We start from the raw sequence: 26,056 nt of genomic DNA, 5'->3' as shown, positions 1-26,056 counted from the left end.
TCCTGTGGTGCTGAGCAGTCGAACTTGATGGTTTTTTGGTGCCTGACCCTTTTTGTCCTGTGCTTATCACAGTAGTATCTGAGAGACTGGTCCATTTGGCAATATGCAAGAGATATCTTTTTAGGAAGTACCCATTATTTTTTGGCTAATGTTGCACTGCAACAGGAATTGTCTGGCATGTGTAACTTGCTGTGTTTCTTGTGTCCCAACAGGTACTGAATGAGGTGACAGAAGATAATTTAATAGATTTGGGTCCTGGCTCTCCAGCTGTAGTGAGCCCAATGGTTGGAAACTCAGCACCCCCATCTTCACTTTCTTCACAGCTTGCAGGGCTTGGTGAGTACCTGATCAAACAGTGCTGATGAACGTGAGGCTGCGATGCATGGACTTTTTCAAGCCTAACCAGCATGTGGATCTTGAACAGCATACAGGGGCTGCTAGGCAATCCAGGTGTGTGGTTGTGGGAGCAAGTCTGCGCGGTTGCTGAGGTCCCTGTGACCAATCTGAGTGCCCAGTACAAGCCCTTATCACAGTGGGCTGTGGGGATTTACAAGGAGCCATTTTTCACTTGTGGGTCAGGGAGTTCTGGCTCCCTTTTGGCTCTCCACTGCCTGGTTAATGCAGTCGTGTCGGTAGCCTTTGGAAGGTTTGGGTGTGTGACTTACAGGATTAGGAAGGCTTTCCCACTCCTCCGCACTGGAATGATCTGTAACTGGGAACTAGGCTGGCACAGAGGGAGGGATTTATTAACCAAAGGGGAAACGGAAGGAAAGGGTGCAAGTTCTTGTTCATGGTAAAATTTGTACTACTACTTTTATTTCTTCTGAGGTATAGCTCTCCATGAAATCAGTCTGGTGAACATTCTTGATTCCCCTTCTACAGATAATATTTCAAATCTTTGGATGAAAAGTATTATGAAATTGTTAGCTGTTCTACATTAAATCAAACCAAAGCAGTTTGATAGGATCACTTGATTTGACTGAAGGTTCTTCACCTCTTTTAGCATGGTGCCAATATCATACCGCTTGATTTGAAACTGTTGGTTTCACAGTCAGTAGCTGAGAGACAACGTTGTGGGGAGGACTGGTATCCCTGCCCAAAATTTTAGACCATGTTAGTGAATAGTAAATATCTCAGAATGAGATGGCAGCGGGTGCTCACCAATTACCAAATGCTGGTTTCTTGATGAGGAGTACTTATGGTGTGGTGCTTCCAGGAGGAGTAAGACAATCTCTACGCTTGTCTTTTAAGAAATGCACGATTAGCAGCCTCCAGCCTCTTCTGGCCAGAACTGTGCTCAGTGCTGCAACTGTTGACTAGATATCTATAGCTGTCCTGTGGTTGTTAATGACTTTCTCTGTAACCTACATAGTCATGGCAGCGGTGCTTGCATGTGATTTGCTATTTCATTGGTTTGCTTTTTTGCCTCTGGTTGCAGACTTGGGTACGAACAGCGTCAGTGGTACGCTCAGCTCTCTACAACACTGTAATCCTCGTGATGACTTCGACATGTTTGCACAGACAAGAGGCAGTTCCTTGGCTGAGCAGCGAAAGAAGTATGTTGGAGTTTGTCTTTAGTGCTGGTTGAGTCACGATATTGCTGTTTTCTAAAAGCATAAATCTGAAACTTCTTGACTTCATTCCAGACTAAAAAAGTAGTTTTGATGTATGTTTTTGTGCTTTTAATGCAATCCCTATCCTCTTGGTCATTATCAGTATGAGCCAGTGGAGAAGTGCTGGCCAGAGCAGGCTTACTGAGTAATGGTATTTGACTGTCTCGGATAACGAGCTCACTGGAAACTTGAAAATGCACTTGCCTTTACTTCTGTAGATGCTTCCTTTCTTAGAGGTTTGTCATCCTATCCACCTGGCCCGTGCTTGAGATACCGGAGCATAAGGTTCCTTCACCTGAAGGTCATGGATATGCTTTGGTGACTGAATTACTGTCATCAAGGGCTAGGAAACAGAGTTACCATCCAGTTAAACTCTCCCTTTGGCCCAGCAGTCAGGCTCTCGCAGGCTGTCAAGGCAGTGCAGCTCATCCAGCTGCCATGCTATCCCTAACTTGTTTATATGCATAGGGCTTGCATCTCTAGAGCTGCAAATCTGAAACTTTCAAGGGCATTTAAAAGACCAAATTATTTTAATGTAAAATAAATTACGCACTTATTAAGAAATCCTTTGATACCTGTCAAGTGAGATTCACTGAAAGATACACTTAGGTATTTTTCTTTCATATATTATTTCTTGCCTCTTCCTGGTTTCAGATGCAGTGGCTACCAGCAGTTGGCACATCATCAGTGTCTTGTTTCAGACTAAGAAATTTTGTTAAATAGTTTTTGATAATTTGCTAAGGTCCAAGCTAAACTTACCAGTCCTGGAAAACTCAAGCCAGCTCATTTATTTAGGATCTTTTGTTTGCCATTATCAATATAGCTATTGGTACTGCCTCAGCAGTGTTCAGGAGACATGCTCTACTGTTGAGGCATACGTTACCACTGGAGATTTCAGGCTGAAAGCCCTAACGTATAGTCAGAAAGGAGAATCATTGCAGAGAGATCTAATAGAGGTCCCTCTGTCTCTTGTGCTAAATGAAGCATGAAACTAGTCTTCCCACACTGCACCTCTATCTCATTCTGTGAGCTAATGGAGCAAGGAGCACATATCAGTCCATGATTTCACAAGAGAGGATTGCTATATCTTCCTTGGATTGTACGCTGTATAAATGGAGCAGCAGCAAGGCAGTAAAGATGTGAGTGTGACTTACCGTGGTGCGTAGGTGAGAGTCTCTGGGAGCTGTGCTCAGAGCCTGGGAGAAGCCAGCACCCTGGAAGAGAAGGTGCTGCTCCTGCTCAGACATACAGCTCCTCCCAGGGGTTGATTTATGGGCAAGTGTTGGCATCTGCTTCAGCTCATGGTTCACCACAGTGCTCTGAGAAATGATGCTGTTGCCTCTGTCACCTGACTGCTGCATGTCCCTCTTGCATAGCAAGTGAAGAAGCTTTTAAAAAATTCAACCTCTGTAAATAATGCGTTTCTTTGTATGCTTCGCTGTAGTTGCTTAGTTATGTTTCATCTGTCTTTGAGTCTCCCTCTGCCTTCCCCCATGCATGCATCAAGGTCAGGCTTCCAAATGTCATCTTCAGAGCTTTGCAAAACGTAATCTGTGCTCAGGCCTCTTTTCATAGTCCCCTGCTAGCTCTTGGACATGCTTATGGTGTCTCGTAACCTATTTGCCTACCTTTCATAATGCTGATGTTGCTCTTCTTGCTTCAACATGTTTACTGAAACTGATGGATGGTCTTTATATAATAGAGCACGCTCCTCCTCTTGGAATACATTAGTACACTTGAAGTCTGGTTAAGAAAAAAAAATGTGCTTTCTGATTTCCAGGGGAGTAAATCAGAGTAGCAAGTGTGTTCTGCATGGGTGACTGCTGGACTTCCTTCTAGTTCTGTGGTTTGTTCCTTTCTTTCAGCGTAACGTATGAGGATCCACAGGCTGTCAAAGGACTAGCATCTGCCCTGGATGTTCGAAAACAGAACACAGGAGGGGTAGGTCGTTGCTCTGTGTTTTGTTATCTGAAGCCATGCGTGGGATCCAAGCTGTAGGCAGCTGCTTTGACCAAGACTTCTCATTCTGTATTCCAGCAACACGCTAGTACTGGCGATTTTCAAATTGATATCTAGGAGCAAGTACTTGCTCAGTAATGATCTCTAAAGAGCTGCTACTTAGCACATCAGCCTAAAAGACTTTAGAATCATAGTGGGTAGATTCTCCTGTGTTCTTGCAGCTTGCCTGGGGGGTCCAGCTCTTTGACTGGAATCACTGCTGAAAAGAATGTGGGGAACATCTTGTGAACACTAGTATGCATTTGTTTGGTTTGGTTTTGCTTATGAAAGTTGATGCAGTCTTAATCTACTAGACTTTGCTCTAAGTGCATGGATACACAAGCAAGTTACAGGGGGAAAAAAATTACGTAGACTTTTAATGCTTCACAGGCTTTGCCATAACTCGCCTTGCACGTAGTCTGTTCTGTCTGTCCCAGGGCAGGCTCCTGCTATCTTGTGTGGGCAGAAGATGCCCATGTGCTGTCACCTCACAGCAGCTGATGCTAGAAATATGTTTGAGAGTGTGAGCTTGGCCAGCTTTGTCTGCATATCTTGATGAAGGCAGAAGTGAAAAGAGCTTTCAGATCATCCGTCAACCCCTTTCTACCCACACTGCTGTTTAAAACTGTCCTGCTTTTTTTTGTACTCAGCTGTGTCTTAAGTTTTTAGATGACAGAGCAAGTTTAGAGCCTTTTCCCAGCCTGACTTCGGTCTGTGCTGACCACTAGAGAGCATGGCAGAGCCAGCCGAGCATGTACATGCCTCCCTCCTCCATGGAGAATTAGCTCCCCATGCCTTGGCTGATCCCGCCCTGGTTCTTTCATAAGTTGAAATGGGAGTGCTCAGGGCAGCTGGCATGCCTGGCAGCTTGTGCTCTGAGCCAGGGAGAATTTGCATTCAGAGCCAGCTGGGGTCAGATCACAGCTGCCTGCCTGCCTGGGCCATAGTTCAGTGGTAGCAGGGCTTCAGCAATGATTTTTTTTTATTATTTTTTTTTTTAATGGAGCATCCCTCTGACCCACAAATCTATCTGCTTATTCCTGTCCCTGTCCTCTTGCAAAAAGGGCATTTTGTAACCCAGGTCAGCCCCGTGACCAGTTTCAAGCTTAACCCCACAGCAGCTCATGGCAGCAGTACTGAGGGAAAAGGGGGAAGCGTGGGGAGGCAGGGGCAGAAATATGTTAAGGGGGGTGCAAGAGTAATTCCTGAGGCCAGTGTGACAACCCAAGCCCCCAGTACCACTGAGCTGTGTTATTGGCAGGACCTGGGAAAGGATTTGAGATTCCGCTTTTTGTTCGTGGCTAATCAAACGCAAGAGGCGTGCATTTAGCTCCTGGTCAAGGGGGCTGTATTCCCTGGTGGCCACGGGGTCATGTCCTTATTTATTAACACTTTTGTTCTCAGCCAATTCTGCTTGAGGCGCCAGTGCGACGTGTCATTCACACCCGCGTAGCTGCTGCTCTGCCCGAAGTGTTGTCAGTTCAAAGGGCTGTGTCTAAGCTAATCTGACGGTCAAAGTTTTTTTGGGGCAAATGCTTTATGGGTTGTGGAACTTTGGGCTCGGAGATGTTGGAGAGACTTTCATCTTCTTTTCAAAGGTCCTGATGACTATATCATGTAATCAGAATAGCTTGTTTTGCAACACAGTCTTTCAGTAGTCAACTGAATGCTATTTTGTCAAGTGTTGTGAGGCTTCTGGGTGTCTCTTCTTAAAGGAAATAAAAATTAAACTCTCCTAAAGTTACCAGCCGCAGCATGTGTAGCAAAAAAACTGGCAGTGCTCAGTAAATGAAACACACGTGTTAATTTGGGTAGAGAGCTAATTTAAGAACAGCTCTAGGGAGGAGCCAAAAGCTTTGCAGCACATTCTTCACACACATCTTGTTCCAGCACAGTTGTCCAGTGGTAAAATTCAGCACATCCGACATTTCTAATGTAGTCATTCTCAGAATGGTCTGTAGAGAGATGGCTGATCACGTGGCATTAGCTGTCTTAATATGATTTAGCAGCTGGAAACAAGATGAGCTAAAAATACACTGTTTTCTTGATATTGCTTTTCCATGTTGGGAATTGCTTTTGTTGCCACAGAGCTGTAGCATGATCACAACTGGGAGGAGAGGTGTCCAAGAAACAATTCTCTAGTGTTACACAGATAGTAGATGAAGTTGGAGTGATTTCCCCCTCTTTTTTTTTTTTTGTGTGTGTGTGTCCTCAGCACAAGTACTGAAATGAGACTTAACAGGGATATCAGCTGTAATCCTTTACCTGTGGTAATGGGGACAGAAGTATCCCACGTATATGGGTATCTTGATGGACAGACGTAAACACAGCGGTGGCTCTCTGCTGAGCCAGCCCAGTTCTGGCAGGGCTGGTGGGCTGGAACTGCTGCGGTCTGCTGCGGCTGAGCAACCCCTCCAGAGCTAGAGGTGACTCTGCATCCGGGCCCTGGCTCAGGCGTGGGATGCTGAAGGACAAGGAGCCATCTTGAGAGCTGTTTTGTTGCTGTGCCATGCAGTCTGCAACCTGCTCCGAGGAACTGGATGCATGAGTGTTCCTTTTAACCTCTGCCGCTCATCGAGAGGGGCAGTTTGAAAGACTGCCAGAACACTGCAGCAAATGCCATTACTTACCCTGCTGCTCAAGACCATTATTAGAGCTGTTGTAGAGGCAGGGGCAGAGTCTGTCTTCTGAGATCGGGGAGGTAACTGGGGTGTGCTGCAACTCGCAGCTTCATAAACACGGGGAAACTCCACAGTGTGTAATAGTGTTTCCAGTAAAGCCTGACTGATTTTAGTAGGTTGTATAACCTACGCTACTTCTTCTTCTAAGATGACAAACATCAGCCTCACTACTAGTTAGTGATTTTATTTGTGGGTTTTTTCTTTTTTAATATCAGCATGGGGGAAGCACTAAAATTCTGTGAACTGTCTGTAGGAAGTGCAGAGGTCGGTGTAGGGTCTGTTCCTCCACGGGCAGAGCTGACAGGCAGCAGAGGAGAATGCAGCTGCTGCCAGAAGCTACCATAGGCAACGGGGGGTGTGTGTGTGTATGTATGTACATGTGAATTTTTTAAACTTGCTATTGTTACATTACTTTATCATGGGTTGTTGCTGTGGCTTCTCTTTATGGACCTTTCTGTTCTCAACACAGAGGAGAGGTAAAGGTGGGAACTCAGACATGGAGCCCATAGACAAGTGGCTAATTACACAAGGAATGGTGAGGACTTCACCAGTGAAGCGATTCCTACTGCCCACCCCAGTCCCTTTACCTAGAATAACCATCCTACATTCACCTCTTGTCCTGCCCTACTGAACTGCTTGAAATCGGACAGTACAAGGAGTTTATTTCCCACCTACATCATTACCTGGGGCAAAGGGAAAGATTTGCACCAATTTCTGGTTTATACAGGACAAAGGCCTGTAACCAACTGAATCATACGTAGGATCCCACATCACCTTCAGAAGTGGTCTGGAGGTCCAATTGGTTCCTTATACTGTCTTGATTTATTTCTGCAGTATCCACTTTTCGAGGGATAAACACAAGTCTCATGGATCTTGTTCTTAAAGAGGATGCTTTCTGTGTGTCTTTAAAGCAGCCTTTTTCTGGTAGTGCTTAATTTCATGGTCTGGAATAAACATATGGAAGTTTTAGGTTCATACCTAATTGAATTGGGTAATGTAGGGATAGTCCTTTATGAAAGCAAGGGAATGGGGAACTGCTACCCAGCCTGACATCTTCCACCCCACTGGCGTTAGGATTCAGATTCCAAAAGGTATGATAGTGTTTCTGGCTTTAAGGATTTAATTCCCATGTCTAGTGATGCCAGTCCTCTGATAAAACCAAGCTTCTGAAGATCACTGAATCTCTGCACGTTTTGACCTTGTTTGAAGTTGTCCTTCATCAACAAGCTTGCAGAGAGAAGTTCAAAAGCCTGCTTTAAGTGCAGAAGTCAGAGGCAGGTAAAAAATAGCCTCAGCTATGCCTTAAAGCCAAGTTCTAAGACCAACTTTGTATTTTTGGAGAACGTAATCTATCACTCTAAGTATTTGAGATTAGTACCAGTAATGTGACCTAACTGTACAAAGTCCTTCTGAGACAGTCCTGACTGCAGCATTGTTCAGAAAGGTGCAGGGCAGAATTCCCTTTGGGCTGGGGTGTGCCTGCAGTGCAGCATGTGGGGCTGGGCATCAGGAAGCCCATGGAGCAGGAATACCTCGCTCCAGGGAGAGCCTTGCATGTCCCAGACTGAAAAAAGGGAAACATCCCAGAGAGTTAAGGTTGAGAAATACCAGTGTGTGCAATATCCAAGTGCACCAACTCTGGGAAACACTTTGTGTTTATTCTTCTAGACCTAGGGCTAATCCAGATTATTTCTGAGGGCCATCTTGCAAATTTGTCAGAAGTTTGCATGGCTGGCGAATGCACAGTGATTGGACTCGTGCATATATATGGTTTTATCTGCCTGCCCATGCAAGCACCCAAAAGCAGTTCTTTGCCTGCTAGCACGCGTGGGTAAGCCCAACTGTAGGTACCTACCCCTGGGAGCCAGAGCTGCCTTTTGGTGCTTGTCAGAGACACACAGCTTGTAACATGAGAGTGAAAAGCTGTAAAGTGAGCAGTGCTTGCTTTGCCCCTGATACTGTGGTTCACAGAGGCTCTTGCTGTTTGGTGGCTCTGTTGCAGCCAGAGATGTATTATGTCACTGATAGATGTTCATCCATAATGAGTAATCCAGTGATTGAGTTAGTTCCTCTTCTTTGCCTTTCCACTGTTTACAAGAGCAGGGAAGCATGAAATCGGCACCCCTGCTATTCACACCACTCGCACCACTGCTTTATTAAAAAACCAAACACAATATTCATTCATTGGCTTGTGGTTATTCAGTCTGGAAAAAGGATACTGCAGCATTCATGGAGGCATATGGATTTGGGGAGGGAAGGGGGTCTGGCTGGCTCTTACAAGCCTGTCACCTTGTTTGTATGCTAAATATGAGAGAAATACCTAAAATAAAACTAAACTAATCTTTAACTCAGTTTCTCTCTTAACTGGCTGTAGTTCTTTAACCGTATTTATTAATACGACTTTGTAGCATTTGCAGTACCAGTGGAATAACTAGTATCCCAGGTATGAACTTGATTTCTGTAATTTGTTTTTTGGTAACTTTTAGTACTTCTGAGATGAAGGGGGAAAGAAAAGGGGTGAGTCGACATGGCCGTTACCTGTGCCTGTACAACACTGAGACCACTGAAAGGGTGTTCTCCACCTGCCAGAGTGCCACTCACATCCCTTGTGATCTGACGTTCTGTCCAAACTGTGATACAGTTAAGCTTAGGGTTGAGTTCTTCCCACTCTATTTCTGTGCATCCCAGTTCACCAAAACACCTTTGCAGAGGGAGGCTCCTTTGGGACTCCATGTGTACTCTCCCAGTGAACTCTCCCAGTTTCCATTTCAGCTTAATCTACCGCTCAGTTCTGGTGGTAAGGTGATGCCAGGGCCATGGAATCACAAAACTTTATCCATTCCAGTTATGCCTACAAAACTAACGTAGACAAAATGGTATCTGCAGAAAATGTTCCTGGTTCAGATGTGACTTAGGCGTGCTAGCTGAGCTGTTCAGTACCAGATCTGTTCGCAGTGTAAGGTCTGGGCTCTTGCAAGTTCGGCCATGCAGGTGTCATACAGGGTCTGCATCAGCAGCTCGTAGGCACAGACTTTAGCATAAGGCTGCCAGGTAATTCCAGTTCCCCTCTCATGAGTTTGGCCAGCTCTTGAGATCTGCGTGAATATATCCATTTGTTAGAATAATCTGTCATCCCACTCACGTGCCAAATGGATATTTGTTACAAAAGTGAGAAGCAGGTGTTGGCTTAAGCTGCCATGTCAGGACAGACATTATTTGGGACAGTAGCAGAAGAATGAACTAGAATTCACAGAAAGTGATACAAATGCTTTCAGCATTGCATCTTGGCCACCAGCAGCATGCCTTGCTAGAGTGGCAATTCCTCTCTGTAGTGAAGGTACGTGAGCAAAGATTAAATGAAATCTTTGCTGAGATGTTGTTAATTAGTAACAAATTGGGATGCTGCTGTGTATGCCTTCAATAGAGAGATAGGATCGAAGATGTGGAAATTACTTGGGTAACATGAGACAGTCTCCAAAAAGATGCTGTATTTCAACAAACGTGCTTGAATTGTGGCCAAACTGTGAGAAATAAAGGTACGAAGCTCTCATTTCTTTTGTGTGGTAGGACCCCTCCCCCTTTTGAAGGCAAGCGTGCATGCTCCCTTGTTCGGGAGAGCATGTGGGTTTCATTACCTGGCCAGCCATGGCCTTTTATGGAGCACTCTACAGGGACAGTCTGATTCCCCGTGTGAACAAACGCTTTTGCTGTCTGGACATGCCTATCAGATCCAGATTGCCTGGTGGTTGTAGGGGCACAACAGGCTGTGGTGGGGAACATGCTGTACCTGAGCTCTTGCCTTCCCCCTTATGTGATGTCAACGCAGTTACAAGTAATCAAGTAGCTTATTCAATCCTTATATGCAAGTCAAATGTGTTCTAATATTGAGGCCAGGCAGCTATTTCAAGATCACAACAGCTTTCAATAGATGGTAAAACTGTAGTAGTAAGCTGGAGTAGACTGCTAGCGTGCACCTTAGTGCTGTCATTCTGCTGCTGTAGGAATGACAGAGCTTTCTTTACTATTGCTAACCAACACAGGGGAGTGAACAGCAGCTAACCAGGTATTGGTGTCAGCTTTGTTAAACATCTAGAAAGAAGTGGAATTAACTAAGCTACTACAAGACAGTAGTCTAGCAACAATTAGTATGAACCTTGTTAAACATTTTAAGAGCATTAATGAGCTCACCCAGAGACCTGAATTGTCATTTCATACCTGCTTCTTTTCCAGCGGGATCATTTTTAATAGAAATAAAATGTGATAATAATAACCTTAAACTGTCTTTTTAAGGGTAGAATATTGGATTTTGTGACTTCTGAGGAAATACATTGGCAATACTCTTTGGCTTTTGATTGCTAGTGAGAACAGCAACAATATCTAGCTTAGATAAGTATGAACTTGAATTCCAGGTTCCTGTGGGTTTTGTGGGATTGAACGCTTGCTTTTGTTCTCCCAGCCCTCCTTTTCCATTTCCCTTTCAGGACTGTTGAGATGATCCCATTTGTAGGATTTTCCAAAGACTAAATAAAAAAGGAATTTGAAAAATGAGCCCAACTTTTAATTAAAGCCAGTTACTTAAAGTACCCCAAAATATTGTGTGACTTAATTTCTGTTTACTTGGATTATAGACTTTTAAAAAAGAAATCACAGTATCGTTATAAAAACAGCTCTTGCAGCCAATTCTGACTATCTGGGGAGCTCTCTTGCCAAGACTGAGAGCTTCACTAGACCGTGTATGTTTGCATAATCAAAGTATTAACAAGACGGTATCCCATTCTGGAGCCATTTCCGTGTAGTCTGTGGCTGCCACTGCTGTTTGTTCCCAGAAACTGTTGTCTTTTTTAATGTGTAAACTAGCTAATTTATTTTTGCATTGCTTCTGTTGTGTTTTAGGGGATTAGTTTTAACAAAACTCCCCTCTGGATTTTTCAGTTTAGGGCTTCTGGAAGGGGGAGACTTGCCAAATTCACAACTGACTAGCAAAAAATGAACTTCTGTGTGTGGTCAGTCTCAAATGAAATATAAATTGGTACTATGTTAAAATACTTTAAAACTTCCAGTTACTCTTGAGAGTTTCCCCCCCTCTTTATTCTTGAACAAAGTAAACCTGATACATTTAGCCCGTGTTTTATGGGGAAAATGGGGCTCAGAGTCTGAGGAAAGGAAATGGGAAGTTCGAGCATGGAAGGAGGGATAGATACAAACCCCTGACTCTTTTGTGAATGTGCTGGAGGATGGGGGAAGCTTTTTAAAAGGTCAGTGCTGAACAGCAAACAGCTGACAGCTCAAATGTTTATCTTACAGCTCTCTCTGCTTCTTATGTATGACCTGTGAGAAGTGTTCTTGCGCTTCTGAGGGTTTTTGTTTTGTTATGTGAAGTAGGTCTATCTGAAAGTAGAATTCCTTTTTTGTTGTTTGTTTTTTAATCTTACAAAGCACAACAGCACAGACTCTTCTATACTGCTGAGCTGTTCTTTGAGGAGGACTGCAAACGCAAGAGTCCTGCAATTCTCAGGAATCCATTACTTGCTCAGTCATCTGTCATGTTTTCAGGATAACCAGGATTTGAACTGCTGTTCTTTCTAATACAGGAACTGCGGTACCACCACGCTTTTCAGAACAGCTGCTCCTATTTTATTTACAGAAAAGAACAAACAAACAAAAAACCAAAAAACCACCCCACCCTGCTATTTTCCTCCTTCCCTCCATACACGCTTTCTTATCCTTAAACATAAGTACCTTTCTGAGCTGCAAACTAGCCAACAGCTCTGAAGGCTACATCTTCCAAAGTGTTACTTACTGTGTGTGGTGTTAAGCAATACAGGAGAGAGACAGCAGTGAAACTTCTGCAGTAGGTTTTAGGTTGCTGTAGGCTGAATAAATTCATTGTTTTGTATCTCGGAAGCTAGTATTTTCCAAAGCTGTTAAACTAATGAGCCAGTTCTACAAGCTGCAACTTGTCCTTGGGAAGGAACATGTTGGAAGATGTTCCAGAGCCCTCCTCTTATTAATGGCCATCTGGGCCAGCTCAAAGCAGCTTCAGCACACGGTTTTAGCGTTGTAAGTGCATGATTCAGCTCTGTATTGCAAATTAAAAAGGGGCAATTACTCTAAATGTGGCCCGTTCCAAAAGGAAACTGCAGGAACGTCTTTTCTGTTTGGGATCTTCATGTATTTGCTGAAAGCACAATGGCCACTTGCACCTCCGACCCTTCTTGGATCTGGTATGTGCAACCTGCAGAGTCGGAGCCAAGCCATCTTCCTGGTGCCTCTCTTGGTGGGAGATGCTTTGGATTGAGCCCTGGATTTCCAGTCCTTTGGCACAGCTAACCCACCTTAGCAGATCTTGCCTCAGGCAAGGGCTTAACCGACCTCAGTGCAAAGGGCCACTTGATTATATGGAACAGTTTTTGAGGAGCTCTGCTAAACAGCGTCAGCCTGTGCTGCTGCCTCTAGTTCAGCGCCTGACTCTGCTAGAAGTCCCTGAGAAAACTACATCTCCCAGCAAATTCATCTGCAGAGCCTCTTTCAGCTCTTCTTCCTGCAAGAGGCTTCAGGCAAAGCTGTGGACAGCCCCTGGCACCTTTTCTTTAAGGAGAGCCTCTCCAGCACCGTGAGGTCTCTCGCCTGTCAGTCCCGCTGCTCAGCTGCCGTGCTCTGGCCTGGAACCTGTGTGTCTGACATTGCTTTCCAAGTGTTTTTCAAGCTGCCCTTACAAGATCTATTGTGGCATTTTCCTGTTTACTTCTGCAGCCCTCTGTTGTATTTAAGCAGTGTAGTTAAGTCAGGAAATTCTACACCTAATACGCAGTAATTTCCCTTCGCTGACCCAGTTGCCTGTAGTGCTTTGTGAAATAGCTGCACTTCAGTGCTCGGCACGCTGCATCTGCACCGCCTGTTGCAATTGCAGAGCATAATGTGAGCGGTTTTATTGCAGGAGGAGAGGCAAACCTTCCATGCTTTTTTGTTAAACCATCTGTGGAGGCCTGATGGGCGAGCCTCCGCGAGCCTCGCTGCAGCAGTGCAAGGTGGTGCTGGAGCAGGAGCTGGGAGGTGTGTGTGCCGTGCTCTCCTCCTCTGCTCGCTCTTGGAGCTGCTGCCCCATCCTCCTCCCCACCTTTGCCTTTGAGACTTCACACTGGCACACCTTGGGTTCTGCTGCCTGCGCTGCAACAGGGTCACCTTTGACAGAGGAGTGGCAACAGGGAGCTGGGACAGTTTTCCTTCAGATTGGTGTGCCAAGGTTTGTCAAGGCTCGGTGGTGTGGTGGGAGGAGGATCTGGAAGGAAACATGACAGTGTACCCTGGGCTCTGACTGCTTCCACCGGTGGAGAAAATCAAACTTTTCACAGGAGTGTTGCCTGAAGACTTTGAGCTCCTCTTTTTGCTAACCCTTCACTGTGGCTAATACCCATTTTAAAAAATACAAGGTGTAAATTTAACATTTCAAAACCTAACTGATATCCAGTATTCTACCCTTAAAAGCTTTTCACGATCAAGATTAGAATCATCAGTCCATCTTGATGGTTTTAATATGTGGTCGAGAAGTTACCCATCTTACACTGGCATGAAGTCACGTCATTCCCCATAACCTTTCTCTTGGTTTTTTTAGCCTTCTTGTTCATAATTTCCTTTCCAAGTGTTTCTTTATTTGAAATGCCATTTATATTTTGTTGCCTTTTTTTTCCAGCACATCTTACATCTTTGTTTTTGTTTTGTTTTTAATCTTATTTCTGGTGTTTTCCATCGCTCTGTGGCCATGATTGTGGATGTGTTTTGGTTTTTGCCTGCCTTGCTGTTCTCTCGCTGCACTCCCTAGATCCCTGTTGCACAGTCCTCTGTCATGGATGACATTGAGGAGTGGCTCAGTACCGACTTGGTGAGACTCTTTATATTTTCATTTTTCACAGGGGCAATAGCACTTGTATGGATAATTTTCAATGCATTGCTGAGTTACTGATACTTCTCACAACAGGAGGCAGAGAAACTTCCGAATTGTATAGCTTATTTCCCTTTTGAAGGGAGTATCTAAGCAGGAGATAGGGTCATGTTCAGCGATTCAATCAAAATGTTTTTTTCTGAGTTGTTTTATTTTCACTTCTCCATGTTAACAGCACAGAATAGCATGTGTTCCAGAAATCCTACGTTTCTGGTCTCTGTGTAGGAAAGCATTTAAACATGTGCTGAAGTTTACCAGTGTTCTCCACTGGACTTAAAGCACATGCTTAAGGCAGTGTTAGCTTTGACGGGGTCCAAGTGCATGCATACGTTGAGGCATGCTTTTAAGAGATGCTGGATCAGGGCTTAGTTCCTTTCAAATCGAGATGTCTTTGTTAAATTGGCAAGCAATCTTGACATGTTTCATAATAGCGATAATAAAACTTTATAACAGTCTCTCTCCAATGTTTATAACTTCCAGTTTCTCCTAAATGATTATTGTCTGGTAATTATTAAACAAAGAGAAGATGGAACTAAAAGTAGCTTTTCCTTCATTCTGGAGTTTGTGTTGCTGTACCAATACACATCTGGTTTAAGCAGTGGTACAGCTAGTACGCATTTATTCCAGTCTTTTTTTTTTTTTTTTTTTTTTTTTTTTTTTTAGTGTAACCATCTGACTCAAATTAACCAAGTGCAGTTTGAGGACAGGTGGTGGGTTGTGTTTCAGACTGTTCTTTTAAACGTGGTTTTAGTGAACTGAACAGTTTCCTTGTGGTCACCATATCCCTAAGGATCGTCTCCTTCCATTCTTCCAACTTCAGATATTGTTCCTAGGTAACTTTCTGCTCCTTAAGGTCTCCCCCAGCCCCTTGCTATTGCCTGCTTGGCTCCTAGCTGGGAGCTGCGGGGTTCGGGCTCTGCTCCCTGGCTCCGGCAGCAGCGCTGCAGGCATGCTCCAGCACGTCAGCCCTCCGCTCCAGCACCAGAGGAGCTGACTGTACTGAAAGGAAGAAAACGCTCGTGCTCTCCAAAGCCGCCTGAAGTGCTTAAACAGATTCTGGGTTTCAGTGTTCGAGTTTGGCAGACTGACTGGCTGTCTTTGAAATGTCACTGCTTTTCAGCTGCAGGTAGTTTTTTCAGGCCTCAGTACAGGCAGTCATTTTCAAATTTAATTACAAACTGGTCTCATTTTGTTAAAGAAAGACAGTAAGTGTAGCATGTCTACTCTGCTTAAACAATAAACTTTTGTCTTTGCCATTTAAATTAACTTATGAGGAGATAAGATCTTACGGAGAAATATCGAGGTAGCTCTGCACATCTGTTATCCTCTAGATAGTCTTGCTCAAAAAGAGGAAAGCAGGGAAGTGCCATGTAAATGCCTGAACAAGCCTGTGGATCACATATGCTGCAGCCACGACTGTACTGGCTTCCCTTCTCCTGGGTACCTAGGTCCCCATCCTGACCCTGTGTGGGTGCAGCGTAGAGATGCCCTCTGAGAAAGTTTGGACTGGATTTTTGGTTTTCACTCCAGGTTCCCCCTCTCCTTTGTTTTGTTAATGGTTCATTTCAGTTCTCTGCTTCCCAGCTGAGCAAATTACAGATTAGGGTAACTAATTGTTATTTATTTCCCTACCCTTTTTGGGGGTACAGTGGAACAAACAGTACCTCTGCATGTGAAACAGGGGCTGCTGTGTGTACCTTTGGAAACCTCTGTGCAGTAGAAAGCTAATAGGTGCTAGGTGTCTTTATCAGGCATTAAAATTTCATGAGGCTGATCCCTATGTTCCCACTCTCCTGGCAGAGGAGGGTATGGACAAATACTTGTCTTTTTCAAAGCAGGTTCAACATGAGGTTTTCAAGTAGTATTTTTGTCCATCTTCAACATCTTGATAGATTGCCGAGGATGCCACATCCTTGGACTTTTAACTTCCTTATTGAAGCACAGTTGGAAATTCACATGTTAAAATGCACACATCTGGTAGAAATGCACTGACCCCCTGGCATCCCAGCCTTCATATGTCATGGACAGATGCTAACTGCCCATCAGTATCCTTCATCCAGCCCACTCTTGTCTTTGTATGGCGTGGATGCCAGGAAAGCTGCTATATTTTCATATGAAATCTAAAATGAACTCCTGCAGGAGGAGCGTTGGCCCCAAACTATTTTTGCAGCATGTGTCCTTTGTCAGCTAAAAGTGCATTTTATTTCAAGATGCAATGCAAACCGCAGCCCTGACTTTTTAAAGGACCGTGTGACAGAAAAGATGGCATCTTGTACAGTGTTTGTGTGACTCACTCAGCTCAGTTTTTGCCCAGGCCTGCTGTCTGAAGTTGGAAACAGCGCTGGACTACCATTCAGGTCCAATGGGGAAAGTTTAACCATCCACCAGCAATCTTCAGAAGCATCTCTAGTGTTCATCCTCTTGCTCTGCAGCACACTGAAATGTCAGTCACCGTTGGCCTCCTGATGTGGGAGCCATGCAATTTCCCCAGGTTACCCTACTCAAATAGTTAGCGTGTGGAAACAAGTGGTGGAAGTTGTCCAGTTGCATTAAACATGTGTAGAGGATAGTAGTGAAGGTGAAGCACTGCCTGTGTGTTCACGCGCCTTTTTGTTCCAATTGCAGAAAGGAAACGAACTGGAAGAGGGAGTGACCAGCGAAGGTAAGCAGAGATGCCTATGGCTATGAGCCATTCTCAGGTTCGTGCGCAAACTGAATTATCTGCTTTGATCCCTGCTGAGATGCTGACTTATCCCAGCCTGATGTTCCCCAGCAAATGCTTCTGCACTTGGAAAGGCAGGAGGCGAGCGTTTCGGAGCAAAAACTATATATTTATGGTGTGAGGAGCCCTCCCGGCTGTAAGTGCTTTCCTGCCATCTTCCTTGGCTGTGCACTTTGTTTGTGCCAGCAGGAATGTGTCCCCAAGCTGCTCAGCCCTTTGGAATGATGTTTCCCTGCTTCTGTCGCAGCCGATGGCATAGCGTGGGCTTGATTGCCTGAGCTCGGGTGTCTCAGAGGACATCTGTACCCTTTCCTGAGGAAGTCGGGCTGTGCAAGTATGTGTGCCTGCAAATGCAGCCCGACAGGACTCCAGGCACTGGAATTTCAGACCCTGCTAACCTCTGTCCCCAGGGCTAAATGTGTAGCCCCAGTTCTTACTTGTCCTCCTTCTTTTTTTTGCATTGCAGAGTTTGACAAATTTTTAGAAGAGCGAGCCAAAGCAGCGGAGATGGTTCCCAATCTGCCATCCCCTCCTCTGGAAGCCCCCACCCCTCCGACAAATCCTTCCAGCAGGAAAAAGCAAGAGCGCTCTGAGGATGCCCTCTTTGCACTGTGAAGATCGCTCTTAGCCGCCCTCCCACCCCCGTGCTCTGCAGGCAAATGTCGCTGTACAGCCACTTTGTCCTCCCACAGTACTCTGCTAATGACGACCCCCTTCCCCCCGATTTCATAGATTGCTTCTCCTTCCCCCCCTCCCCAAACAATCCACCTGACAAGCTGACTCTTTCTATTTAAGTCTGACACTATTCCTGCCAGACCACAGTTCTCCAGCACTTGCTTAATCCCATCCTTCCTATCCCAGCTGCAGAAAACTGGCTCTCGATGCTGAAAACCCCTTTAGAATGCATGAGTACGTCACACTGTGTTGAAACAAAAGCCCAGAGGGGAGAGAGCAGCCTTGCCCTTCAATTTATGTAGGGATCATCCTCTTCTGTAGGCAGGTCCTGCCAAGTAGACTGCTCTGTCGATCAGCATGTAATTGACTGAGCTGGAATGTTCAGGAGGAGTGTGTCTTTATTTTTAGATAAAATGTTAATGTATTGGCTTTCGTGTCGGATTCGACAGCAAGGAACAACTGTTCCCCTTTCAACATGTGCTTCACAAGTTAAAATCCTTTACTCTCCCACTCACGCATCTCCTGGTACCATATGGTGGTCGCTTTTCCCCACTTTGTGTGGCGCTTCATATTCTAAATCTCACAGGGTATTTTTTTCCCTTGTGTTTTATCTGGGCTTACTCTAATTTGAAAGCAGTCTGTTGGCCATGTCCAGTAGCTCTGGCAGTTGCCGAGAAAGAAAAATGCTGAGCTAAATGGATGCTGTAACATTAGCGCACGAAGCATTTTGCTCTTTGGGAGAGCATTCTCACTTGAGGATTTTTTCTAGTGTATTTGCCTTTTAAAATAGCTAGGTTATTTTTTCCTTACCTTAGATTCCTTCCTCAGTGACCGTAGAGCTCTGTGTTTGTCTCAGCTGTTGTAAATAATGTCCATGCAGATGGATGGGACTTGCTTATGGACTGGGTGTGAACTGAGGTTCTTGGATTCCCTGCCGTGCCTGGTAGGATAGACATGCTGGTTCTTGGTGGTAGGTATGAGAAAAAGAGGCAAAACTCAGAGGCTTGCATGAAAATGCTGAGGGAGACTGTTACCATGGAGGGATTAGCCATGCCTGCCTGTGCTGGAGGTGAAACTCGTTTCCTTCTAGGTTTGGGCCTGAGGAAGTGTTGAATGATTGTGGCCACGCTACTTGTAATTTTTGGCGTGTCCTTTGATACCTCTGCCCCTTTATTAACTCCCAGCTCCTACAGGGCTGCAGTCTCCCTCCTGTCTGTGTAAACAAGCATATTCCCTTGCTTGCCAGGGGCATGGCTGAGAGAGCTGCTCTTCCTGGAGCTGCCAGGAGGGATTCCAGCCTGTGTGCCTGCCTTGCTGGGCTGACGAGCAGAGCTGGAGTGGGCAGCTCCAGCCATCACCGCGTCCCCCAGCATGTTCCTTGGTAGGAAGCCAGTGGCACAAGATGGCAGGATCAAAGAGAGAGCCGAACGCTGCATGGCAGGAGAATCTCCTGTCCTGACAGAGAGGCACTTTATCAGATGAACGCCCGTGCAGGCAGCAGTGCCTCAGCCCCTCTTCCTCAGGGCACCCGTCGTCTTAGGCAACCAGCCACTTTGCTCTGACTTGGCATGTCTGAGCTTCCCTGGATGCTGATGTGTGTCGAGCTCTCACAGAAGTTGTTCTAGACCAAGAAGCTGTGCTACAGACAGCTGATGTGAAAGTGATAGAAGCTTTTATCTGAGCACAGTTGTTGCGGTTCATGACATGCTCTCTAGGGTATGCTGTGCTTTGATAGGTTGTGACACACAAAACCTTTTGCCAAATGGCCTGATTGCAGCACTGATGGGCTTTGGGAGCGGTCACACTAATTTTTGGAGGGAAGCATTGTTTCATGCAAGGTTTCCAGGCGTCCCAGGTCCGATGGCACTCTGCGCTGTCCCTGCTCATCTCCTCTGTCCTGCCCTGCCTGCATCTTCTTCCAAGATACCTCCATATGTAGCTGGGCCCAGGCAAGGCTGCCCTGCCACCCCCCAACCTGACTTTGCACCTCGTCACTGCTCTGTAGCTCACTGCTCCCTGTCAGCTCTGCGCTGTGCAGAAAGTAGTGTGGCTTGCAAGTGGATGGGGGAAATCAGGGTAAGGATGGAGATAGCCTGGGCATCAAGCTGCCTCTTCTTGCTACTTGCTGGCCCGCTCCCCAGCTGAATCCCTCCTACGTGGGTCTGCAGAGGGTTTCTCTCCATTTCATCTTCTCTGTGGCTAATGGAAAGTGCCAGGACAGTCTGCCTTGGCTGCATGTATATACGCACTGCTGCTCTCGCCCACTGCCCTTGCTGTTTCACACAAGGTGAGCCCAATGCTTAGATACTGGCTGCCAGACATCCCGCTGCCAGCTCCTGCCAGACCCTGCCTTGCTGCAGTACGTCAGATGTGGCCACCAGCTCCTAGAAACCTGAGGGAACTTGTGTTGTGACGCTGATTTGATTTCAGACAGTGTCTGGTGATTGCCTGAGCAGTCTTGCCAGCACAGAATGAATTGTTGGTATTCCTGTCAATGCAAAAAGCTCCGTGGGCGTTTTAAGTGTGTATTTTCTCTTCTAAATCCTTGAAACACATTGACCCTGTAAATGGCCACATCAGGTGATTCTAAGCATGTTAATCCAGCTTCCCTGCCAAGCCAGAGGAGATAATCGCATTGCTGAAGCATGGGGACATTGTCAAATGATGCTGAGTGGCAGGGATATCACCAGTGCTGTCACCAAGCCCCCCTGCAGAGTCCCACTGCTGCGGATTTGCTGGGCTTTCTTCCCCCACCCCTAAGGAAAACGCAGGTGGGGGGGCTGTTAACACTGCTTCTTTCTGTCATACTAAACCTGTCCTGGGACTTCCAAGTTGTTGCTTTAGAGAGAATCTGGTCCCTTTCTGGAAGATTTTACAGAGCTGTCAGTGGTTGCTCACTCTGGCTGGGGAGGAAAACTGATGAAACAAGAAGGCTGGGGCTGAGGGGAGATCAGGAGCATGTGTTGGCACAACTCAAGGGACTCTCTTCTGTGCTTGCAACCTCAGGCACTCCGTGGTCCCCGCTGACGCCCCACGTTATTCGCTGGAAAGCAAGGGCACTGTTTGCAGGGGGTGGCAGGTGCTGTCAGCACAAGCAGTGGCTTTGCTGGAAGTAGGGCAGTCCCCAGGAGATGCCTTCCTTGGGAGGCAGGTGCTCAGCCTGGGGCAGCAGCTAAACATCCTTTTGGTGGGACCCTCGATGGGTCTGATAAAAGCTCAGCCCTGCTGCGAGTTAAATTTGGAGCCTGAATCCACCAGACCTGGCTCTTGAGGGCTGAGCACGCTGGGGCTGGAAGCACCAAAGGGGACAGAGCGTGCGGCAGAGCGGGTGGTTTAGCCCAGGTAAGAGCTACGCTAGAGCTTCCCTAATGTCCTGTATCAGGATCTCTCATCTCACCCGTCCTCTTGTGGTCTGCAGAAAACCTGAGCGGTGGAAACTGTTTGAGGGAAAGGGAAGGGGGTTTTCACTTCAGAAGACTGACCTCTCCATTTATTCTCCCTTCGCTTTCACTCTAAGTGCTTCCTCTGTGCAAGTGGGCAGAGGACTTGCATGGCTCCGCCACTTGCAAGAAGAGGGATGGAGCTGCAGCCTGACCCACTTTCCGTAAGAAATAACATCCCAACACTTTCTAGGCATATTAGGAGCCACAGCTTGAGACTCAATGACACTAAATTATTATTGGGGTCCTTTGTAAGTTCTAATCATACCCTATTCTAGGTTAAAATATTTATTTTGTCAATGTATTTTCTTTCCAGTGTGTTTTTTAACCTCTTCTGTTAACCCTTCATGTGCTGAGATGTAAGAAATGAATGGTTTCTATTTAAATATATCCTTTTGGGGTTTTTAATTGTTTCGTGTAGATTTCAGCTGCATCTTTGGCAGGTGTAATAGATAACAATGTGCTGTACAGACATTTAGGGTGTTTAGTATGTAGGTAAGGCTCATAGGAGAATTGCTCATAAAAACGTAGCACGGTGTCTCTTAAAGGGAACAGCGTAAATGCAGAGACTGGTCCTTACTGGGACCGTCACGTAGCCTCCAACATACCTTTCCCCTTCCGATGATCACAGCCTCTGTCCCTGAAATGTGCTGATCAAGTCAGTTCTGCCATTTCCAGGGCTGGTTTTGCACCACCAAGCTGAAGAAGGATTTTCCTGGGGGTTTCCGTTTGTTTGACTTGGTTTGGCTTGTTTTTTTTTAAATGGGGTACGTTGGCCGTTTCCACTTTCAAATGGAGGACTGGGCAGAGCTGGCTGTGGTGGCGAGATGTTTCCCTCCAGTGGTGGAAGAACAGATCCGGGTGGTGGTTGCAGACCCAGGGCAGGGGTGATGGGCCCCCTTCGCAAGCTGCTGCAGGAGGTGGGCCCACGCTCCCCCGTACCCCGGACAAGGCAGCCTGTTCCTGTTCCTCTCTATTTGATGCCCTCCTGCTTTCACCCATGAGGACAGGACATGCAGACCAGGAGAGCAAACACCGCAGCGTTTTCAACAGTCTTTTTCATCCAATGAGTTGTCAACTCTCCTGCGGCTGCTGGGAGTCCTGTGGAGTGGGAACTGCTTGTGCTATCTCCATCCCCAGGCCAGCCTCATCCAGCTCAGTCATTGTTTACCTCCTGAATGTTAACCACAAGGCTCGTGGAGCCTACCCTGGAAAAAACCAGCTCAGGAGAGTTATTTTTATGGAAATAATGAAGCAGGCAGTGAGTGGATTTCTAGCCTTCTGGGAGGTAACCCTTCAGCTGCTGGGAGCACCCACTTGCCCACCAGCAGAGGAGAGGAGGCAGGAGTCCCCTTGCCAGGTTGCCAGAGGTGTTGCTGGTGCCCACTCCACCTTCCACTAATCCCTCCCAACGCGCAGCCTCTGGAGCAGGCTGTGCCTGCCTGCTCTGTCCCCAGGCTGCCAGCCCCAGCCCCCCGCACCGTGGCACCAGGTTGCTCCTCCATCCAGGAGAGAGGCCAGGCTGTGTTTCACCGAGGTCCCGCTGGCTTTTGAGTGGCGCTGAGCTCTGGTGCTGGTTCTCTTTAGCCCGTGGCAAACCTATGCCAAACTTCCCACCCTGCTCTGTGTTTTTATGAGTACAAGCTCCTCATTCTGTACATGTTACTATGAGCTGTCGTTAACCCTACACATGTAACCTGTGTAATAGCTTCTCTGTATATTACAGCTGTAGGCTTTCCAGATAAAAGTGGATAATATTTATTTACTGAAAATATTGGATATTTTTTTGTTTGGGAATGGGGTAGGGGGAGAAGGGGGACATAACTGTTTAAAGAGGTTGACTATGTAAAGAGAAACAAAATACTCAAAGAAACCCAACACTAAAATGTCATTGTATTCATGTAGGAAGTGTTTACGTTAAGGACAATACAACCGTATTAATCTGCCATTGTTTAACTTGCTCCAGAAATCATCTCTACTTTGGTTCCTGCATGTGAGATACTCCAATAAATACACTACTAGTGTGACCAGGAGGACGTGTCCGTCTGTCTCTCAGGGGATGTCTCGCTCTGCTTCACTGCCCAGCCTGAACACACGGTACGAGTGTGGGGGAAACACACACGGTCTGTGGCTGCCATTGGGTGCCCATCAGATGTCAAAACGTGACACAGGCTTTGGGGAATCCTCGGTTTCCTCTACATGACAGAGGTCTGGGGATTCTCACCGGGAAAAGGATTGTCCCCAGCAGAAGATGCTCTTTGTGTCTTTACATGGGTCTCGCTGTGCACAGTGGTGTGTTGCCACTGCTGATAAATTCATTCCCCGCTAAATCTTTGGCTCATCTTTTGAGGCTAACATCAGACAGGCGCGCAGGTGACAACCTTGGTGCTTGGTGGGACACCTGCCCACCTTGCAGGGCTTGCCAGATGGTCCTTGAGGGTAACTTGGGATCACCTGCCTTAGTGACCTAGAAAGTGGCGGGTAAGGAGTTGTTGTGCACTGCAATACAGGTGATGTTCTCAGCCCATGGGTGACTTCCTGACTCACGGGCCAAGAATTTGTTCCAACATCCTCATTTATGATGGGGGTTTTGATGGGCAGAGAAAGAAGAGCAGCCATCTAGGAACCCTGGAGAAGTGACGTGTTACCCTGGCCAAATATGAACCGATCTGTCAGAATAGTGCCCTCCATCTTGCACATAGAGTTCAAAACTAATGGCCTGTGGTTTAAAAGCTGCTCTGGGGAAGGGCTGTGCGTGGAACAGCTTGAAAGATGGGTTTCCCCTCCTTGGAGCTGCAGATTAGCATGCATTAAATCCAGCTCTGCCCCAGCTTGTTTACCGTCACGCTGATTATGTGCCTGACTCTGTGGGATATATTCGGGTAGGTTCATGGCCCAGCTCTGCTGAGAAAGGTGCGGAGCTACCACTGCTCTGACAGAGCAGAAATCACACAGAAAGCGCTGGGTCATAAAGTTCCAGCACTGTGCAGGAGGAGGGCTGCCGGAGCGGGGGGCTGCTGCTTTCCAGGGGGCTGCACCACACTGTCTTCTGCAGTGCCACGCTTAAACATGAGAAGCAAAGATCCCTCTAATCCCAAATTCCGTCTCCAACAGGGGCCAAAGTGGGTGCAAAGGGAAAAGTGTAAGAGCAGGACGAGCTTGCAGGGACATTTTGCGTGTGTGTCCCTCCAGCTGCTGGTGATACCTGCCTCCCCAAACCGAGCACAGGTTTGTGAACCCTGATGGGCCTCTCATCTCCAAACCTGCCTGGGCTCCCGCAGAGGCCATGCAAGTTCCCAGGACGGGCTGGGGTCTTGCACAAATCACTGCCCTCCACCACAGGCTGCTGAGCCCCGGCATGGGTCACGCCACGGAAGCCAGCATGGGCTGAGCCTCACATAGTGTGCCTGTCGCTGCTTTTCACTATTGGGCACCGAGTTTGCATCCTGGCATAAATGGGAAGCGACCACACGTTCATTTGCCTTTTCCTATTTCACTTTGGGGTAAACAAACCCCGAGCTGGGGCTGCAGAGTGTGCTGGAGGGCTGCCAGGCGCGGCTGCATGTTTACCCAAGCCATGGCTCAGGAAGGGAGAGTTGTCAAAGCAGGGTCACAGGTAGTGAAGGAGAGAAGAGGCTTTGAATCTGTTTGCGACATGAATTAATGATTAACGCCACGCTCTGCCACAGCAAAACCCCCAGCGTGTGAGGGCCGGGAGTGAGGCATGACAGCGGGGCCCAGGGCGGGCAGTGCTGCTTTCAGCGCAGGGTTAAGGTGTGCTGGCATGCAGCAGACATCCAGGGCTGGCACCTGGCAGGGCACAGCGTTTTGGGAGAGCCCGTCCGGCTGAGCGAGGGGGGCAGCAGGATGGGGGATGTTTCATGCAGGGTCCCCGGGGCTGCTGCGTTTGGACTTTGCAGCACAGCGCATCCCAGAGCCCATCACTGCTGCCAGTGTGGCTCGGAGCGATGCTCCATGCCGCCGGCAAACCCTACGCGGCTGTCCGAGCCCACTGTGGCCACGCCAGCCTGCCCGGCCAGCTCTGCGGCCAGAGCCCAACCATCTCGGGGCTGGTTTCTTTTCTGTCTCATCCCTGTGGTTTCCTCCCAGCCTGCGCTCAGGAAAACGTCTCAGCGACTCCGGAGCAACCACGTGGCCCCACCACCATCCCCGCAGGACCGACATGATGTAATCGCAGGCCCTGAGCCGTGATGCAGAATCACTCCACTCCGGGCCGCTGCGCTTATTGGCTGCGTGGCCCTGGTCCTACAGGCGGGGTTTTCCCTACCCCGCATCCACGCTTACCCCGGGGAGCCCCACCCCGTGTGGCATCCATCACCCTCAAAACCCACCCATCCCACCGAGCCGCCGGTGCTTCCTCCTCCTCCGCTGCACAGAAGATGCTGCTTGTTTGCTTTGGTCCTCCAGAGCAGGGGAGAGCATCGTGTGTGTGTCCACGGGGGCACAGATGCTCCAGCTCCAGGGGGGGGTGGAGTCGGGGAAGGGTCCCAGTAAAATCCGTCTTTTCTTCCAGCTTATGCAAAAATAAAGCCGTGTTTACACGTGTGATCTCCCTTCTCCACGCCTCACAGGGAAGGCTGTGTCCCGGGTCTCGCTTGGGTTGTTAAAGGTGTTGCCCCTCGTGTTTGCACAAGGCTGCCCTAGATCCTCGTGGGACCACGGTGCATCCATCCCCCCAGCGCTGGAAACCTGCCCTCCCTCCTGCTGCGCGCCGGCTGCTGCCAGGGCTTTCCTGAAACCCAAGGGAAACCTCCCGCTGCCACAGAGCCCGGCTTCTCCCCGGTGATCCACATAAAAACGGGGGGCTGGGGGGAGAACCCGGTCCCCCTGCATGCCCCATGGCGGGCGGTGGGTCCCCGGACGGAGACGAGCGAGCGGCTGCAGTGGCCTGTGTGCAGGTGACACTGCCCCAGCCGCCAGCGTGGAGCTGAGCCAGGGCTTGTCCCCAGCTGGGGCAAGGGCTGGTG

The 26,056-nt window shown here is 47.5% G+C and overlaps 1 protein-coding gene across 4 annotated transcripts in view; it reads left to right on the top strand.

Moving 5' to 3' along the window:
- TOM1L2 (target of myb1 like 2 membrane trafficking protein) overlaps positions 1–23,101 on the top strand; it is a 58,892-nt gene extending 35,791 nt beyond the window's left edge. The window contains exons 10-16 of one of the 4 annotated variants that reach the window (XM_027780072.2): positions 213–336; positions 1,439–1,556; positions 3,479–3,554; positions 6,762–6,827; positions 14,112–14,171; positions 16,857–16,893; positions 17,420–23,101. In XM_027780072.2, coding sequence (XP_027635873.1) covers positions 213–336; positions 1,439–1,556; positions 3,479–3,554; positions 6,762–6,827; positions 14,112–14,171; positions 16,857–16,893; positions 17,420–17,568 — 630 coding nt within the window. In that variant the 3' untranslated portion in view covers positions 17,569–23,101. Of the gene's footprint in view, positions 1–212; positions 337–1,438; positions 1,557–3,478; positions 3,555–6,761; positions 6,828–8,700; positions 14,172–16,856; positions 16,894–17,419 lie in introns of those variants that run through there. The other 3 variants (XM_005229008.4, XM_013295942.3, XM_027780088.2) reach the window with 3 other exon arrangements.
- The last annotated feature ends 2,955 nt before the right edge of the window (positions 23,102–26,056 follow it).

Source organism: Falco peregrinus, chromosome 5, assembly GCF_023634155.1.
Source record: "Falco peregrinus isolate bFalPer1 chromosome 5, bFalPer1.pri, whole genome shotgun sequence".
NCBI lineage: Eukaryota > Metazoa > Chordata > Aves > Falconiformes > Falconidae > Falco > Falco peregrinus.
Note: the sequence above shows the minus strand (reverse complement) of the source record. Positions and strands in the feature narration are given on the sequence as shown.